At 36.9% G+C, this 20,584-nt stretch overlaps 2 protein-coding genes across 2 annotated transcripts; both read left to right on the top strand.

Annotated features, from left to right (window-relative positions):
* The first annotated feature begins 7,264 nt into the window (after positions 1 to 7,264).
* mrps21 (mitochondrial ribosomal protein S21) lies at positions 7,265 to 9,444 on the top strand. The gene is made up of 2 exons (XM_061741770.1): positions 7,265 to 7,385; positions 8,855 to 9,444. Exons 1-2 carry the CDS (start codon positions 7,303 to 7,305, stop codon positions 9,033 to 9,035), a joined length of 264 nt encoding a protein of 87 aa, XP_061597754.1. The 5' UTR covers positions 7,265 to 7,302; the 3' UTR covers positions 9,036 to 9,444.
* Positions 9,445 to 12,387: 2,943 nt separating this feature from the next.
* Positions 12,388 to 19,939, top strand: ciarta (circadian associated repressor of transcription a). The gene is made up of 6 exons (XM_061741769.1): positions 12,388 to 12,505; positions 16,210 to 16,545; positions 16,649 to 16,724; positions 16,824 to 16,902; positions 16,998 to 17,151; positions 17,721 to 19,939. The coding sequence occupies exons 2-6, from the start codon at positions 16,210 to 16,212 to the stop codon at positions 18,087 to 18,089; spliced, it is 1,014 nt and encodes a 337-aa protein (XP_061597753.1). The 5' UTR covers positions 12,388 to 12,505; the 3' UTR covers positions 18,090 to 19,939.
* Positions 19,940 to 20,584: the final 645 nt, after the last annotated feature.

The raw sequence follows: 20,584 nt of genomic DNA, 5'->3' as shown, positions 1-20,584 counted from the left end.
AAATGCACAGATCGATCCACAAATGCACAGGACAAAATTCACAAATGCACAGACAGATTCACAAATGCACACGCCAATCCGCAAATGCACAGGACAAAATTCACAAATGCACAGGACAAGATTCACAAATGCACAAACCGATTCACACGTGCGTAGGACAATATACACAAATGTATTTTTGATGCACACACTTTCTAACCTGATTTACAAAGTTTTTTTTTGTCTGTGAGCTGCGCTGGATTTGCGTGTGACTTTTGAGACTCCCCTGACGTGACCCGATCCACAAATACGTTTTTTTTAACACTGAAGGATCTGCAACCAATCAGATGTTCTTCCGTTGTTTCAGCCAATCTCAAAAGTCACACGCAAATCCAGCGCAGCTCACAGACAAAAAACGTTTGTAAATCAGGTTATATTTGTGTGTGCATCAAAAACACATTTGTGTATATTGTCCTACGCACGTGTGAATCGGTTTGTGCATTTGTGAATCGGTCTGTGCATTTGTGAATTTTGTCCTGTGCATTTGTGAATCGGCGTGTGTATTTGTGAATTATGAGACTGTTCTAGCCCCATACTGGAGTGGGGTCTGCATGCATTGGCATTGTCATTTCATATTTATGATAGAATATTATATTGCTTAAGTATCCCTGCCATGTTTCTACGGGGTCATAGGATGGCATAAAAAAGAAGGAGAAAAGTAAACAGTTAAACAACAAATTGATTTACAGTTTTCCTCCCACAGTCCAAAAATAGGCATAGTAGGTAAATTGAGGATTCTAAATTGCCCGTAGGCATTAATCGAGTTGTAAAAAAAAACATCAGGGGGCATGGTGGATTTTATCATATGGGGACAGATAATTTGTGCTGATTACAAATAATATAATATATTACAAATAATAGCACCTGCAGAAATACTGCAGGAATTACATAGCAGCAGTTAAATGCAGCCTTCTGTAAGCTTTAAATATCCACTGGGCTTACATCAAATACATCAAAACACAACAATAAAAAACACTTTTCTGAACTTATCAATATGACTCTGTCCTTCACAGGATAAGTAACATGGATCACTGCAAAAACTCAAAATCTTAACAAGAATATTTGTCTTATTTCTAGTTAAAATGTCTCATTTTAGTAAAAAAATCTCATTACACTTAAAACAAGACTCATCACTGGAAAAAACAACAATTTTCACCTGTTTCAAGTAGATTTTCACTTAAAATAAGTAGAAAAATCTGCCAGTGGAACAAGATTTTTTTCCTTGTAATAAGAAGATAAATTTTGTCCCACTGGCAGATTTTCCTACTTATTTCAAGTGAAAATTTACTTGAAACAGGTGAAAATGGTCAAATAAGTAATTTTTCTGGTGTTATTTTTCTGGTGATGACTCTAAATGTTGAAATAGCAGTAAAACCACATTCATTGATGAAATGACATAAGGGATGGAAAGGTGGGATGGCAGTTTTACAGGGGGGGATGATTTGGACCGTTTTTATTTCAGGGGGGATGCCATCCCCCCTCATCCCCTCTCAACTCCAGTACTGCCCGTAGGTGTGAGTGTGTCTGGTTGTCTGTCTCTATATGTGGCCCTGCAATGGACTGGCGACCTGTCCAGGTGAACCCCTGCCTCTCACCTGTAATGAGCTGGGATAGGCTCCAGCAGACCCCCGTGACCCTGCAAAGGATAAAGCGGCTATAGAAAATGGATGGATGGATGGTTTACAGTGACAAGGTATGACCAAAGCAAGATATTGTGGAGCATTTTGAGCTCTTGAATGGTTTAGATCCCCATGAGATCCCCAAAGCCACGTTTCTACTGAGCTTTGGGTAAACACGGTCCATTTTGGAGCGTTAACCTCATGAAGCTTGTATTTCTGCTGCCAGGTGTGTTGAGTGGATTACAGCTCTACTACGCAACACTATCACATCCCAATTGATTACACCTGTTTTGTCAAAAGTATTCTTTACAAATCCAACAGTTCAGCTGTTAAGTGAAAGAGTTTTATGTTATAATTGGGATTTTTCAAAAACAAACACATTTGCTTGAGCGTCCGACAAGAGCGGTGGTTCCATTCCTTTATTTCTTTGTTGGGGTTGGATTTGAACAATAAAGTCACACACCGATGAGGAGCAAGATGTGGTTTAGTGTCTTCGCCAGCGACACTTAGACATGTCTGAATGGCTCAGGATTAAACTGTTGTAGATCAATAAACCACACAACCAACCCCAGATGTACATGTGAGGTGAAGTCCACAGGAGGTCAGCTCAAAACCATGATCACAATTAGAACATGTAGAACTGTACAACCGAACTACAGAATTTTTACAAACTTTTAGGGTACAGAAACCAGAAATATAATAATAATAATAATAATTATTATTATTATTATTATTATTATTATTATTATTATTATTATTAATAATAATAATAATAATAATAAACCATCCATCCATCTTTTTTCGCTTATCCGTTCCAGGATCGCAGGGGGAAGTTGCCTCAACAATAATGATAATAATAATTTAAAATAATAATAATAATAATAATAATAATAATAATAATAATAATAATAATAATAATAATATAATAATAATAATAATAATAATAATAATAATAATAATAATAATAATAATTATTATTATTATTATTATTATTATTATTATTATTATTATTATTATTATTATTATTATTATTATTATTATTATTATTATTATTATTATTATCAAATGCTTTGACAGTTTCACCCCCCCCCCCCCCCCCTCAAAAAAAAAACCCCAACAACAACAAGTAATCAAAGAAAATCAAACAGGGCTGTATTCTGATGTGATTTTACTTATAATATAATATAACATATATAATGTGATTATAGCTATACACATGCAAGGTGACTGCATTACAGTTGTGAATATGAAAACGTTGCTCAATGACTGGGATTAGTTATTATTTGCATGCAAGCTGAAAACATATTATTCAGTATTTTGAACATAGAGGATTTATGTTTATGTAAATCTTGCTCACCTGTTGTGGGATGTTTTAGTCTTGACCTACTTGTGTTTTTGCTCTTGTTGAACTCCTGTTTTGTTTGCAGTTGGAGTTCCTGTTTTACTTAGAAGGTGTTTTAACCTTCTGTGTGATTTCTTTGGTTTTAACTCCTTCAGTGGTCTGTTTTAGTGTCATTATCCACACCTCTTTCTCCTATGCGTCCTGTCTGTCCTCCCCCATCGCTGCCCTGTTGGTTGAGTTTCCCTGCGCTCTTCTGTGGTGCCTCAACAATTTGTTATTTGGACTGCCACATGTATGTTATAATTGCTGGGAATTTTTTTTTTGCTCCTGGGAACTCTGGAATTCCAGTTGTGTAGTTAAACAGTGCTGCCTGTAATGTCAGATGGACAGTCTAGCCACTCTACCTAAGTGTCGCCATAGCAACAGGTAGATGGAGCAGCTGAAACTGCTTTAGTAAAATAAAGTCATACATTATTTATCTGCTCTCAAGCATTGTCAGTGAGATATGTTTTCTTTGAGCACTGAAAGAGAAACATAACTTGTTGGCAGAGCCTTTTGTGGCATTTGTTTAAGTTATTCTGTCTCCTTTTCTTCTTTCTCTCACAAACCCACTTATTCGCTGCCAGAAATATTTCATCGGCTCCTGGTCAGAAGAGACGCCCCTGGAAACATGATGCACAGCATTCACTCAACAAAAGGAGCGAGGATATTTAGCTGCTCAGGTTTTGTAACTGTCTCTCCCAGTGGCCCCATACAGGTAGAGTACTGTGTAAAGTCAAAGCAACATTAAGCGAATTAAACTCATTGGCTTGTTTTATGCAAATAAAGGATACGTGAAAGGATTTTTGAGTGCAAATTAGATCCACCTTGCCTCACCGCTACCTGACCTCAGACTCAGACATGCAGACGGCAACGGCAGCTCGGGGCTCAGGAGAGGAAGAGGAGAATGGACACGATGACAGAATAACACAGGACACTGTGGTTCCCGTTGCTATGACAACAGATGTAGCTTGAGAAATCTATGATTCCCCTGAAAGCAATCTCCCATTATACCAGTGTTTCTCAATCCTGGTCCTCATGGGCCCCTGTCCTGCATGACTTAGGGCCAGTCCCACACCTACTTTTCATCCCTACCCCTAAATTTTGCACGTTCCCGTGAGGGTAGTGGTGTCCCAATTCCTCTTTGCATGTAGTGGTAGTGGACATATCGAGGGCTAGTGTGTATCAATCTAGCCCTTCACAGCGAGGGATTTCAGATGCTGACTCTGCTGACCGAGGGCCAGAAAAATTTCCCAGAATGCTTTACGTCGTCATTTGCATACCGAATCAAACAAAAAAACATAGCGGAGATTTCTCATTTTTAGTGAATAAAATCAATATTTTGAGTTAGTTTCTGCATAAAAATGCGTTTTGATTACATTTCTAGCGAGAAATATATATTTTACTTTCATAATATTCACTCAATGAATGTACATAATCACTCGCTTGCTCGTTGTTGTGTTGTATCTTCAGATCTCGCCAGAATAAAGGCTGATTTATGGTTCCGCGTTACACCGCGCGCCATACGGTGCGCGTCGCCGCGTAACCTACACCGTAGGCGCTGCGTTGATTTAAGGCTCTTCTCATCCTGAAAACATTGGTGCAAATTTCTTAACAGGCGTTATTTGGATAAACTGAGCCCAGGTTGGGGATCTTAACGGTTACTTTTACGCCTGAAAAAATATTAAACCTTAATAAAGTGGCATATTAACAGCGCTACAGCGGAAATTAAAACAGCTTTTAGCTCTGGGCTTCCTGATATGGTGTGACGTATGTGCAAACGTAACTAAGCAGTCGCTTACGTACCTGAACGTAAACCACGCAGTGACGGAGCAAGTGGTGTCCCAATCCCTAGGGAAGATTACAAGGGCCCTACGGTTTGTGGCTTCATTTTTAGGGTGAAGTGGTAGTGGGAGAGGGCTAGTGGTAGAAAGTAGGGGGAACATTGGGATTGGCCCTTTGATGCTACCCTGCTTCAACACACGTGATAAAAGTACCTGTGTCATCAACAGAGTTGTGCAGACCTTGGTGACAAGCTAATGAGGACCATTAATTACAATCAGGTGTGTTGGTGCAGGGAAACATCTAAAACATGCAGGACAGGGGCCCACGAGGACCAGGATTGAGAAACACTGCATTATACCAACCATAACAACGTTTAGTTCTCTGATCTGAAATAAAAGTGGAGTTTTTTTTTAAAAGAAGACAGGAAATGGGTACGGAGAGGGGGGAATACATGCAGTAAGGAGTTACAGGCCAGGACTTGAACCTACGCTGCATGCATGAGGACTTCACTACAGCCTCTGTAAATGGCACCTGTTCAACCCACTGAGCCATCCAGAGCCCCAAGTGGAGGGTTTTAATACTGCAGAAAACACAGAGGACTACCACAAGAGTCAAAGCTTTTCATTTACATAATGACATACAGACTAAATGAAATTATACGTCTGGACAAAAGCAATATGCCAGTTGAACACAGAATATTAAAATGAAAATAATAATAATGACTTGGATTTATATAGCGCCCTTCAAGGCACCCAGAGCGCTTTACAGAGATCATTATTCATTCATACCCATCCTCTCTGGTGGTGGTAAACTACGTTTGTAGCCACAGCTTCCCTGGGGCAGAATGACGGAAGCGTGGCTGCCATATCGCGCCAAACGGCCCCTCCGACATTCATACACATTCACACGGGGCAAGGTGGGTAAGGTGTCTTGCCCAAGGACACTACGACAGCAAACTGGGACAGAGCGGGATTCGAACCGCCGACCTTCCGATCATTGGACGACCCGCTCTGCCACCTGAGCTACTGCCGCCCCACAATAAAAATATATCCTTACCATGGATGCAGCAGTCAAGACATTTACAGGACTGTCTCAGAAAATTTGAATATTGTGATGAAGTCCTTCATTTTTTGTATTGCTAAAATGTCATGCATTCTGGATTCATTACAAATCAACTGAAATATTGCAAGTCTTTTATTATTTTAATATTGCTGATCATGGCTTACAGCTTAAGAAAACTCAAATATCCTATCTCAAAAAATTAGAATATTCTGGGAATCTTAATCTTAAACTGTAAGCCATAATCAGCAATATTAAAATAATAAAAGGCTTGCAATATTTCAGTTGATTTGTAAGGAATCCAGAATGTATGACATTTTTGTTTTTTTGAATTGCATTAAAAGAAAATAAAGAACTTTATCACAATAATCTAATTTTCTGAGACAGTCCTGTAAATTTGACAAACATCAAAGTGATTTGAATTGCATTATTGTGAATATATGCGTTCATTTATTCCGAATTGTGCAGAAAACATTGTGCTACTTGGACTATTTAGCTTTGAAAAATCAAAGTGCTTCAGACAGGGTACACCTGAAACAGAGTGAGGGCCTCTCCATGACACCAATCTGTACGGACAGCATCAAAGATCCTGTCAAAAAAGATTTAGATTATGTCTGGTTTGGTGGGAGCGTGGTCAGGACTGTCAGTCAGGAATGCATAACTCCACCAGTGAAGCAAAGCTTCCAAGTGTGATAATGTGGAAAAACAATGACATCATAAATATCTGTGGATATTCTAAAATGGTTGATTATAATCAAAGGTCAACATCAGTTAGATTCTATATGAATCAAAAATGAAAACTGTAACCTTTGTCAGATAACAGCAACTTGAATCCAGGGTAAAGTTGTTTGCAAACTCAATTAAAGTGTTTATAGAATTTTAAATATATGGAAAACGTGTGCATCTCTGTCATGAAGGTGAGTGTGTGCACTAATGATTAACACATCAGATTTCAGTTAGAGCAATTCAATATTTACTGCCTTTTGTTGCATTTACTCTGTCCTTTGAGGTCCATGTTTTTTAACACAATAACTTCAAGGGGTAAAAATATATAATCACACATTTTACTACATAAATTGTGCTTTTTTTGAGTGTTATAACATTTTAGATCATTAAACATGTGACATTAAACTGACCAAGTCAATTCAGTTGTACAGTGTTATCTTACTGGAAATGTTAAACAAAGCTATTTATATTAGATAACAGCTCTAGCAGTCATTGTGGAAAGCATTAATCAATAATATCAAACAAGATATGGTGGTTTTGCCTGTAGTAAAGGGTTGTAAAGTAATCCCAATTTACGACCAAATCCAGTGAAGCGACGCCTGGCGTTGAGTTACACGAGGTGTTGTTGCACACGGAACCTTTGTCATTACGTGTTCCTGCCCGGAACATAATTAAAGAAGAATTCCTCTCATCATGTCGAGGCATATGCGTTTCATCGCTCGGACAGTCATGGTTCAAGATGGTAACATCGACGCGGCGTACAAGATTTTAAACAGGTCAAACTTAATCCAGTTAACCTTTAGTATCAGTTTTGTTTCAATCACGGGAGAGACGAGCTCCCGCTGGACGGGTCGGTGTTGTGTTCAATGTCACAGGGCTGCGCCTGCGCAGTAGACACAACAGCTCAGGGCTTTTATTGTCTTTATGTAATATCTGATGGTAGAAAAAACGCAGTAAACCATCGGTAAATGGGGATGAAATCATTATGCAAGCCTATAACTACAAGTAAAAGTTGGGGTACATTCAACCCCAATAGGGCTCGTACTCGTAGCGTTTCCGCGTTAACGCGTCCGGTATGTTTATATAGTGGCGAAGCCTCATCTGTAAAGAGGAAAATGTAATGGAAATGTACAGGACTGTCTCAGAAAATTACAATATTGTGATGAAGTTCTTTATTTTCTGTAATGCAATTTAAAAAAAAAAAAAAAAAAAAACTAAAATGTCATACATTCTGGATTCATTACAAATCAACTGAAATATTGCAAGCCTTTTATTATTTTAATATTGCTGATTATGGCTTACAGTTTAAGATTAAGATTCCTAGAATATTCTAATTTTTTGAGATAGGATATTTGAGTTTTCTTAAGCTGTAAGCCATGATCAGCTATATTAAAATAATAAAAGGCTTGCAATATTTCAGTTGATTTGTAATGAATCCAGAATGTATGACATTTTTGTTTTTGTAATTGCATTACAGAAAATCACAATATTCTAATTTTCTGAGACAGTCCTGTATTGGAGCAAAGGGGCGCTTTTAACCTCACTTTGAATGTTTTTATTGTACGTTAACAGAAGAAAATCAACGGCACACCTCGCAGCACTGTTTATACTGACTTTAATCGCACTTGCACACGAAAAGTGGAAAGAAAAATACATGCATCCACACATAAAAACACAGTTATCTTGCAGCGTTGATGCAAAGCATGTTTCAACGCAGTTTCAGATCCACATCTAGACCTAGAAGAGCTTCAATTTGCAATATCATGTTTGAAATTCATATTGATATCTTTTCTTTTGATGTGCTTTTAAAAATATATGGTTTATGGCTTATATATTTTTATATACACACTTATCTTATTGATTCGTGGATATTATTTTGAAGTATACAAGAATCTGATTGTGTTTTAATGTGAAAATTCCAAGTTTTTAATGAGTCAAGCCCTACTACTGCTACTTTTGAAATATAAGATTCTGTATTTGTGAGTTAAAATGGCTTTTTAGTTTGAGTGTATAATATATTATCCCCAAGTAATTTAAAAAAAACATCTACCCCATTTTCAGGGTTTCTACAGCAGATCATGGCTGCATTTTGCTATATTTAGCACTGTGAAGCAATGCAGAACATGTGTCTTTCAATCATAATAATAGAACTGCTCTGCCAGTGTTATTTTAGTGATTTCTGTTTAACTGTAGAAATGGCTCTTTCCACAACCAGCTATTCACTAATTTTTTACTCCTCCTTCAGGGCCCTGACCAATGATGGAATTATGGACGCGGTGAAGCGCAAGCGCTACTTCGAGAAGCCCTGCCAAGAACGACAGAGGAAGAACCATGAGCGATGCAAGCAAATATACAACATGGAAATGGCCCGAAAAATTAACTTCGTCTCTAGGACAAATAGAGAAGATCCCTGGGTGGGCTGCTAGAGGATGGAGTTTAAGAAAGGACGTCATCTGTGGATCGACCGGACCAAGTGGAAGGAGGAAAAGGGACTTTGGAACATTTTCACAATAGTGACTGCAGAGTGCTCAAGTTGTATAACATCAAAAACAATTGTGTAAATGGGTATTGATGGCAATTTCTTCTCTCAACTTTGAAAATAATACTCAGACTTTTGATTTAACCAACAACTTTGTTGCAGATGTTTTTTTTGTGCATGTAAATGAGGGTTTGGTTCATTCAGCGTCACTACTGTACAATGTGGTGTTTATATCTCCACACAAACTCCCAAAACTGGAGCTTCAGGTAGATGACCTGTATTTAATACTCAAAGATGGGCCTTTTAAAGGATCAGGTCGCCTAATGTTATAAACAAATAAAGTCTAGTGGCATCTCGCCATACGTTTGGGTTTTGTTCATATGAGTGTTCCTACATGATTTGTAATACAATTTTTCAAGTGTGGATAAATGTTGGAGGAAGAAAGTTTCTTGAAAAATATTTAAGTTGGAGTTAACTAATTTCATAAGCATTTTATTATCAAAAACATGTCAAGCATGTTATCATTTAATTTACAGTTGATTAAATTCTTTGTTCCTCAATTATTGCAGTGATTAATTGAACCGAGTCAAATTGTGATGCAAAAATAAACTCTTATAAAAGCACTTTTGGAATAATTTACTATGTGGGTAGAGGCGTTTTAATGTTTGAGCTCTGTTGGTATTGCATTTACTATACCAAGAGTACAAATGAACTGAACAGCAAATTTTAAACTATTGATAGTTACTGCAGTATTGAACAGTATTATTGCTGATTTAGCTCATACAGTGCAGTTGTAACGCAGATCAACGGCTGATTGTTCTGGATTTGGAGATGTTGCAACCCTGGGAGGGAGACAAGGTATTTGATCATTCTGTAGAAACATAACGTTACAATTATAGTGTATTATTAGTGGGGATATTGAGGAAGTAAAACATCTTTGTAAAAGGAAATTAATTTTGAATTGACGCACAAGAAACAACTTCTTTGACGTCTTTTCCGATTCGACTTTGCTTCCTATTTATAAAAGAGGCTGCAATGATGAATAACAGTCTTTATTCAATATGTAATGTGAAAATATAGATAATAGATATTTGAATTTCTCTTTGGAAAGAGATTTTTCTTAATTGTTTGTGGCTTTTGCCTTCAGGCTTCTGCTTTTTCCTTGTTGAGCCTGAATTAAATTATTTTCATTGCCTGGGTTTGATGCTAATTTGATTTATATATGTTGTTCCTTGAGCACGTTTGGCAGCATCACACTTAATCAGAGTACTATGTATTTCCTAATGACTTTAAAAAGGATTTATACATCTTATGCTATGATTCGGTGTCATGTCATAGATATTGTGAAAATATTGCAGGGAGTGTAATAATATGTTAATTTGAAATGGAATCTGAAAGCCCCCTGAAAAACTATTATTTCCATTTTTGACTGTGGTGAAAGCATAACCTTTTAAAACATAAAAGTGTTTCTTTAAGAAAAAAAAAATTGTTGAGTAGAGATGATGACATTTCACTTAGAAGTAAATATGAATCTATGATTTCTCAGTAAGAGAGGTGAGTATATTTCCACCGGTGAAACATTGTGGGAACAGACAGACAACATGTTTTTGACCCTTTCAATAGCTCCACAGCTTTTCTTTTATGAAAAATATAAGTGCATATGAGGATTTTATGCTTATGGTTGCTGAGCTTTCTATTTAAAATAGGCTGTATGGTCATTTTGTGAAATGTGTTAATGTGCTTGTTGCAAAAATCTGCAAATGTGGCTATAGTGCACAACAAACCATAACACGTAGTTGAAATATCCCAACAATTTACAACATCTCATCACATTTTCATAAGAAGTAAATCATAACACCTGTTTTTTTTTGATAAAGGTGTTGTTTAAAACAGTTTTAGTTAAAAAAAATCATAAATCTGCAAAGATATTACATAATATAACCAGCACAAATTTTTCTGAATACTGAGGCTTTGATTTGTCCACCGCTGTTTGTTTGTCAGCTGAGAGTGCTTGTCATCAATGTTTGCAAACAGTACGAAATGTTGCAATCACAGAAATCTAGCACTAAATGTAACTTTGCAAGCGTAGGAACGTGTCGAGCCTGCTGCAAGAGTGACCCATAAAAAAAGAAAAGAAAAATCCCTCATCCTCTGATTTGTACACCCTATAGTCTGTCAGGAAACTCTAGTCCAGCCTTTCTTCAAATCTAGTCTTGAGATATGTTGGAACTCAAACTCTCGTGCAGACAATTATATAACCTTCTTTTTACTTTCATTTTACAATCTATCACCATAGCCATTTCATAATAAGATTCCTGATTATAAACAAGCACATTTTGTAACAGGCAAACCAAGATGATCCTTTTGCATGCGGCACCCTATTCTGCATGTGACTAAAGAAGTGATTCATTCCTACAGCCTATATCTTATTATGTAATTGCATAAGACTCTCTTCGGAGCTTTATGTGAAGGCTTTAATAGGCCTATGACTCATTAGTGAATCTTTTAACAATGAGTCCAACAACAAAAGAAACTAGATCCTCAAGTATTGTTTAGATACATTTTAAAGGATAACTGTGTATTTGTTATTGCTACAGCATACAAGTGTATTTATCGCATTTGGTCAGACCCAAATGTGTAAGTATTCATAGGCAGTATGTATATTACAGGGATGTAACATGTTTTCAACGTAAAAAAAATAATTTAATAAAATAATAATAATAATAATTTTAAATAAACTATTTTAGAGGAAAGCCTGCCTTTAAAATCTTGTATTTTTTCCTCAAAAATAGTCAGTTAAGTGTTAAATCATATTGTTATTTTTGGTTGGATCATCATATTTTATACTAATAGAAAGGCAAATGTATATATAACTTATTTTACTAAATGTGGGAGGCAAAAACCGCTGAAAAAATGTTACATTTTAGGAAAGAAAACACCAGAACCCTGTCCTTTTGTCTCTTTGTTCCCCCATTGCTACAGCGTTTGTGTTAAGACGGGGCAAATGTGATCTGTTATGAACAGCAAATGTCTTTAGCAGCTGCTACGCGTGCTGTCCGTTCCTCCTGCCGGCCCCGCCCCCTGTGCCACACCACCATACATCCATGCACACCACCGACACGTGCTTCGCTTCCCAGTGCAGGAGGATCTGAACACGGGCCGGCCAATCAGCGGCCAGGACGCCGTCGATTGGCCGGAGCCGTCAGCCAATCAGAACGCGGCCTTCGGCCAATCTGCGGCTGCTCAGCCGGCTGGCACGTGCGGAGCTCAGCTGGGGCTCCTGTCCGGGTCGACGCTCTGGCCACGGAGACGCACACGAGGGGAGGACGCTCTGCAGGAAACAGCTCTGCAGGAACCAGAGCCCTGATCGGTTACTTTACACTGCTTTTACTAGTGTGTTTCATCCCCAAAATAAAGGTAGGTTAAAACCCTTTCACTTTTTATTGTTTTATTTTATTTTAGCTGTTTATTTTTTGTATTAAATTACTCTTTTTCCCACAGTTGGCGTTTAATACAAATACAGGACTGTCTCAGAAAATTAGAATATTGTGATGAAGTTCTTTATTTTCTGTAATGCAATTTAAAAAAACAAAAATGTCATACATTCTGGATTCATTATAAATCAACTGAAATATTGCCTTTTTTTTGTTTTAATATTGCTGATTATGGTTTACAGTTTAAGATTAAGATTCCCAGAATATTCTAATTTTTTGAGATAGGATATTTGAGTTTTCTTAAGCTGTAAGCCATGATCAGCAATATTAAAATAATAAAAGGCTTGCAATATTTCAGTTGATTTGTAATGAATCCAGAATGTATGACATTTTTGTTTTTTGTAATTGCATTACAGAAAATCACAATATTCTAATTTTCTGAGACAGTCCTGTATATGTTTTAATTTTTTATTTGAAATAAATAACCTAAAATGAGCAAAATGACTAAAGTAATCATAACGGATATTAACTAGGACTATAAGATAAGTCACTCAGTTTACATTAGGCTGGATATCTGACCCGGAGACAACAGGAGTTTTGATGTGAAACCTGAGCTTGAATGTTTGGGAGATGGGGCTCCAACGTGAAACTCGTATAAACACATGTGAGGAAACTCATTGGCTGAAAGGCTCAGGTTCCGTTTGAACAGTGGTCTGCGCGTGTGAGAGGGGCGTGTGTGTTGGGGGGCGTGTGTGTTGGGGGGCGTGTTCCCTCTGGAAATCATTCCCTCCTAACATGCTTCTAGGCACCTGATCTGATACACACAGCACTCGAGTTGTAAAAAAGAAACAAGGCAGGGGGATGGTGGATTTTATCATATGGGGACAGATCATTTATGCTGATTACAAATAATTTAATATATTACAAATAATAGCAGTGACCAAAACACCTGCAGAAATACTGCAGAAATGACATAGCAGCAGTTAAATGCAGCCTTCTGTAAGCTTTAAATATCCACTGGGCTTACATCAAATACATCAAAACACAACAATAAAAAACACTTTTCTGAACTTATCAATATGACTCTGTCCTTCACAGGATAAGTAAAATGGATCACTGCAAAAACTCACAATCTTAACAAGAATATTTGTCTTATTTTCTAGTTAAAATGTCTCATTTTAGTAAAAAAAAAAAATCTCATTACACTTAAAACAAGACTCATCACTGGAAAGAACAACAATTTTCACCTGTTTCAAGTAGATTTTCACTTAAAATAAGTAGAAAAATCTGCCAGTGGAACAAGATTTTTTTTCTTGTAATGAGAAGATAAATCTTGTCCCACTGGCAGATTTTCCTACTTATTTCAAGTGAAAATGTACTTGAAACAGGTGAAAATTGTCAAATAAGTTATTTTTCTGGTGTTATTTTTCTGGTGATGACTCTAAATGTTGAAATAGCAGTAAAACCACATTCATTGATGAAATGACATAAGGGATGGAAAGGGGGGACGATTTTGACCGTTTTTATTTCAGGGTTGATTCAAAGTGGTAGCACTGGTACGGAAGAGTTATAAACATGTGCAATGATCACAGATGAATGATTTAAAGGAAACATGCAGAAATAAGGCTCCAGATATCAGTTCAGTCAGTTCAATTCAATAATGTTGGAAAACAGGTTAGAAAATGGCTTTTGAATAAGATTTCACCTTTATATTAAGTTTTATTAATTTAATGTTGTTTTAACGTGAATTAATAGACACAAAGTCACCTTTTCATCTTCGGTCTACCTTTGTCTCTATTGTCAGGGGATGCCATCTCTTTTTTAGACGTGGAAGCAGCATTTAGGCATCGCACACTTTCATTTATCAGGCAACTGTAGTGAGAGTCAAGCTGATTCATAGGCCGATATTATCGGCCGATATAAACTGTTTGGTGATCTGTCAGTATCAGTATTGTAATTACTGATAAATTGTTAGAAAAAAATAAGATGGAATGAAGAAACACCATTTTCTAACGATGTTATGAGTTGACATTGATAAGCTTGTCTACTTGCAGATACCCTGGTATCACACGATTGGTGCACGTGTTTCAAATGCCACAAACTTTACATATATATGGAACTTATATGTCTGTTCATCTTTCATGTTTTTTTTTTTAGTAGAAAACAAAAATATAGTCCAATATAAAACAGATGATTTTTACATACTAGAATCCTCTTCAGTCTTAAAAAACCATCAATCACGCTGCAAACTTGGCTATCCTGTAATAATGTAATAACTGCAGGTTGTTTTTATAGGAACATTTAGATTAGTTAGACAATCTACAAAAAGGTCTGATTTATGGTTGCATCGTTCTCAGCCCGTGCACGTGCAGCCTGAAAGACGAGGGGAATTCAACCAACATGCATGATACGGAGCGTTGCTCACATACTGTACAGTCGTCCCCAAAACAGAACAGTGCTTTGCTCATGGGCCATGGTGCTATGCAGATGTTGAGAGCTGATTGGGTCAAAGTTGGTTTGAACTGGACAGGTTTTTCTTCTGCAGAGAATAAGAAGTATAGAGAAGAATAAAGAATACAGTCTTCCACGTAGAATTGTTGTATTTCCATCCCTGTTTTCGGTGACAGTTTTGAAGTCTATATATAAATATATATATATTATAAAATATTTTTTTATTTTTCAACAAAATGCATGGAGTGTATGTCTCTTACACTGCTTTTATTTACCATATAACAAATATAACCCGGCCCGTACCTGCTGAAGATGCCGTAGACACTAGTTTAATCACTTTGACCGAGGTAATGGAAATGTGCCAGATTTGGGGACGGCAGCAGTAAACACCAGCTCCTTTTACATGGACATGGACTGTTCACATGAGACATTTCCTGGTCACTTGTTTTTAAACGTGCCTAGATTAGACTGTGGCTTTGTTGTTGTTCTATATTTCACTCGGTGGCCCAACCACGGTTAGGAGTGTAACACGGGGACTTCCCTGATTATCACTCCTTTTGTACATTTAATCTAAAAGACTTCCAGGTCTGATGGGTCCAGTTGGATGACTGGATTTACACCAGTCTTTTTTGTGTGTGTTTATGTTCAGTTGATAGTGGACTTTGTACTCACCTTGACTGGATTATATTTGCGTTAAATTAAACTGATGATATATTGGTTGGGTTTTTTGGATTTATAACATGAGCAATATATGTCTTATGTACAGGACTGTCTCAGAAAATTAGAATATTGTGATAAAGTTCTTTATTTTCTGTAATGCAATTAAAAAAAACTAAAATGTCATACATTCTGGATTCATTACAAATCAACTGAAATATTGCAAGCCTTTTATTATTTTAATATTGCTGATTATGGCTTACAGTTTAAGATTAAGATTCCTAGAATATTCAAATTTTTTGAGATAGGATATTAGAGTTTTCTTAAACTGTAAGTCATGATCAGCAATATTAAAATAATGAAAGGCTTGCAATATTTCAGTTGATTTGTAATGAATCCAGAATGTATGACATTTTTGTTTTTTTTAATTGCATTACAGAAAATCACAATATTCTAATTTTCTGAGACAGTCCTGTATACTGAGTCTACCAATAGTGCTACAAAGTAAGAGACTATAGATTGTGACAGCCATCCCAGAAATGATTTAATAATTTTCCTCGACATTGTCTGTTCCTACAGATGAATTCTCTGGGGAGTTCTTCCAAATGGCCGTCCTACGACTCTCTGCCCTCCACGCCGAGCTTCTTCCACAGCGAGAGCGAGCAGACCGAGGACGAGGCGGAGGTTTTCTCAGACGGGGAGGGGGACGGCGGACTAAAAGGATCCCTCGCAGCTGCTGACGGAATCACACATTCAGGAAGTTTCATCAGTTTCCCAACTCATCCAGAGGAGCTGCGCTCGAGGTCTGACCTCTGCCCTGACCAGTCGCAACCCCGTGACCCTGGCTTTTCTCCCGGAGCCGCCGCGCTGCGATCACCGTCAGCGACACCCGGGGATCTGGCCTTTGCTCAGAAGGTGAGCAAATCTTAAAGTCGTAGCGTGGTCTTTTGTTTCAGTGTGTTTTTGCCAGAAAAAGAGCAGTTCAGAGGAAGTAATCAATGTGTCTTTACTTTTCCAGTGTGCTGATTTGCACAGGTTTATTCATCCTTTGGTGGAACTTCTACGTGGACTAAAGATCGGGAAATTTGACAGAGGTACGTGACTAAGTTACACCTTACATCATTTACATGATGTAGTTTAATTGAAGCTCCAAATCATTTTGTATTAACATTTTGAATTGTCCGCATTGGTAGGTTTAAACACTTTCCAGTCAAGTGTTGCCATAGACAGGCTGCAGAGGATTATTGGAGTCCTGCAGAAACCTGAAATGGGGTAAGACCATCCGGACTCACCTGATATTATTATCATTATTACTATTAATTCACAAAATGCCTAATATTGGATTTTGTTCAACTTTTTTTCTACAGAGAGAAATATCTTCAAAATCTGCTGCAGATAGAGATGTTGCTGAGAATTTGGTTCCCTCATGAGGCGTTCAAGTCCGCAGACACACCAAAACAGACCACCTGTTCAACATATACACGACAGTGGCATCAAAATCAGCTCCACATGCCAGTAAAGGTGAGCTCCTTAGTTTGGTATTAGTTCAACAGTATTCAGAGATGATCACACATCATTTTAAGTGGTTTTTAAATGGTCAGAGAAGTTATAGTTAGTTAGTTAATATTTATTTCGGTCAATCACAAACATAAAAATCACACAAAAAAATCAACAAACAAGATAACACAGGTTTTTCCCTGGTCAACATTGTGATTATTTTGACCGAAAAGGTCTGGGCTTGAAGCATAAAGCTTATCTTGCCCACCTTTAACAGAATAGAATATACAAAAAGAACAAATGAAGTATCATAAGTCTACACAAAATAATAATAATAATAGTAATAATGATGATGATGATGATTATGATGATGATGATAATAATAATAGTAATATTAATAATAATAGCAATAATAATGATAATAATAATAATGATAGCTCTGAAAACAGAAAGTGAAAAGATGCTAAAGAAACCGACAAAACCAATTTAGGTTGTCATTTCATCTCATGCATGTGTACATTCTTCTTCTAAGTTAATTTCCTATTAGACCTTTGTCACAGTTTTTTATATTTAGTTTTGTTTTCCCATGGCAGAAGAGAAAACTGAGCTGGTCAAACTACGACGATGGCAGACTCCCAACCAAGCACAACCACCATCGGCCGGCAAAACGCGAGAGAAGTCAAGCTCCAACTTCCTTCGACACCGTCTCCACATGTCTTCCTCTTTTACCTACTAAGCAGACTTCAGCGGAAACACACCCGGCCGAGCCGGCGGGAGACGGCTGTGCACCTGGTTACAGGTTTACAGACAGGACTGTCCTTTTCAGCACGTCGCCGTATTCACGGAGCCGGAGGGAAAATAAGAATCTGAAGCCTTCTGAGATTTCCTTGTGCGGCAGTCCGGCCATGCAGGACTGTTCGGTGTCTTCAAGCAACGCCGGTAGCGTAACTCACTCGCCTTAACTGGCGAGGCTGACCTTCCAATCACGTAGAGGTGCCTCACCATGCCACCCAGAGGACCGGCAGGGGGCGGACCCAATTACATAAGCATAAAGTTGGGCACAGAGCCCGATTATGACAGCTACAACAGCACATTAAAGCGGAGGAGGAGGAGGAGGAGGAGAAGTGCAGACAGAGACTCTTTAACCCTTAACTCTCCAGTATGTGTGTGTTTTTTTAATGCATTATTGCACTATATTATTCCCAGGTCCGTAAGAGGTTCATTTTTTGTATGCATAACAAGGGAGAAAGACCTTGGCGATAACTACATGTGAAATGTGCTGATGCAGTCTGACTAGACTGTATTTTTTTTAATATTATGGATGGTATCCCTTATATTCATCAAATATAAGAACACTATTATTTTTGTGACCACAAAATGAGTAAAAATAGAATTTTAGGAAAACATTTCAAGCTGACTGATTGTAGCATACAACAAAGTTTAGACATGTAGCCTCTGCCAAAATGTGCCAAACGAAGCATTTTGCATTGTCATGCTATACATAGCTTACTGCTCCAACGACTTTGTTTTTTTTAACCACTTTATTTTTAGACGTCACTTAACACAGGCACATCATATTTGCTTTCACCTATACTCAGAAAATGAGTTGTTGCATGGATAAAACACTGAGATTTTACTGACCAATAATTATTGAGTTGCTTTTTTTTAAGTAAATGGTGAGAAACCTTGTTTTTTTTATTTTTTAAAAGAGAGTTTAAAGTTAAATGTTTTATTTAACTATTTAAAATATGAGTTGATATATATGTGAGCTTGTGTAATTTTGAATCAATGCAATTGCACTTTAGATGTTGGATGGTGAGCAGACGTTGCACATATCTGAACATCAAGCAGTTGTAATTTTATTTACAAAAGCACCAGTTGGCTTTTTTTAATTGGATCGGCAGAGTTATGATGCTATTTGTTGCACCTTACAGATGAATTCAGTGCAAAGTCAAACTTGTGTGGTTCTGTGAAAGGGAAACAGTTTAGGAATTAAAAGGGAATTTAGGATTTATTACGAGGCTTGCTATCCATTTGAAATGTTCCACGTCCAGTCGCCACCAAAAAGGCATTTAAAATGGATTAGTACCACTGAGTTGCTGTTATCAAATTGGCAACACTCTTATTTTTGAGTAAGCAATACGAAATATCTTGGAGATTGGATAAATCAAACTATTTCCATTCCTGAACACATAATTTCTGTCTTTGTTTTTTTTATTTTAATTTTTATATTAATACCATCGGAATTTGAATCATGATATTTTAAATTGGGTATCATTCACGTTGAATGACATCTCATCTTTGGTGGTTTATCACCAGTCAGCCTTACTTATTTACTGATAAGCACAAAGGTGATCATGTGCTTGCCTGACATTGAATCATTCAGACACATTATTTGGAAACTGCATTTAATAATAACAATGGTTATATTTATATGTGTGTGTGTATACGTGTGTGTGTGTGTGAGTGTGTGAGTACATATACATGATTTGCCATATGTATCACGATAAACCAAATGTGCTTTTGTGTAGATGTTTCTCAGGCTTTATCACTATTGACTTCTAGATTTAAGCACAGGGTGGAGAATGATAGTGTAGTGTTAGTTTGTGTTTGTGAATGTAGTGTCCTCCAGTACACTTTAATTTTGTTACATTGTTTTATTTGTGGGATAAGAGCACAACTCTTACCCCATGGTTATATGTGGGACAAATAATGCTGTTCTTAATTTCTCTGTTTTATGCAATTTATTTTGACATTGCTTATGACATTGTAATAATCATGGTTATTTTTTTTATGTATTTGTATTAAAAGACTAAGGTTGTTTAAGAAAAACTGTTTGTGAATTTTTAAAATTGATCTATTTTGAATGAAATACACTTTCAGTCCAAATTTGTCTAAAATATGCCAGTCAATCTTTTAGTTTTTCAGTTTTAACTATATATCAGAATACAGTATGTATAGTACTGCTTTATAGTATTATACTGCTATATATTAGATAATTATTCACTAAAATCTACTATACACACAGAGCAGCAATGAAACTTCCTCTGTCAGCTATAATAACTAGAGACTTTTTAAAGCATTTCTGGAGGTGGTTTAAGTGGATATTGCAGTTTCCTGATGGGACAAAGGAAGATGCCGAAGACAAGATAAGATGGACACAACCGATCTTAACGGGAAATGCCAAAAAAGGAAAAGCATTTACATTTTAGTAGTCTATTTGCATTGTTAGGCTTATTCACGACACTTATAAAGGGGAAATTCTGCATGCCAGTATTGTTTATTTCAATTTTGACGTATATTTTGAGCATAATTCTTCTGTGATTTGTCAAATCATTTCGTACACTACAAAAACTCAAAATCTTACCAAGAATATTTGTCTTATTTCTAGTTAAAATGTCTCATTTTTAGTCAAAAAATCTCATTACACTTAAAACAAGTGTCATTACCAGAAAAA

The sequence above is a fragment of the Cololabis saira genome, chromosome 15, assembly GCF_033807715.1.
Source record: "Cololabis saira isolate AMF1-May2022 chromosome 15, fColSai1.1, whole genome shotgun sequence".
NCBI classification, from domain to species: Eukaryota; Metazoa; Chordata; class Actinopteri; order Beloniformes; family Belonidae; genus Cololabis; species Cololabis saira.
Note: the sequence above shows the minus strand (reverse complement) of the source record. Positions and strands in the feature narration are given on the sequence as shown.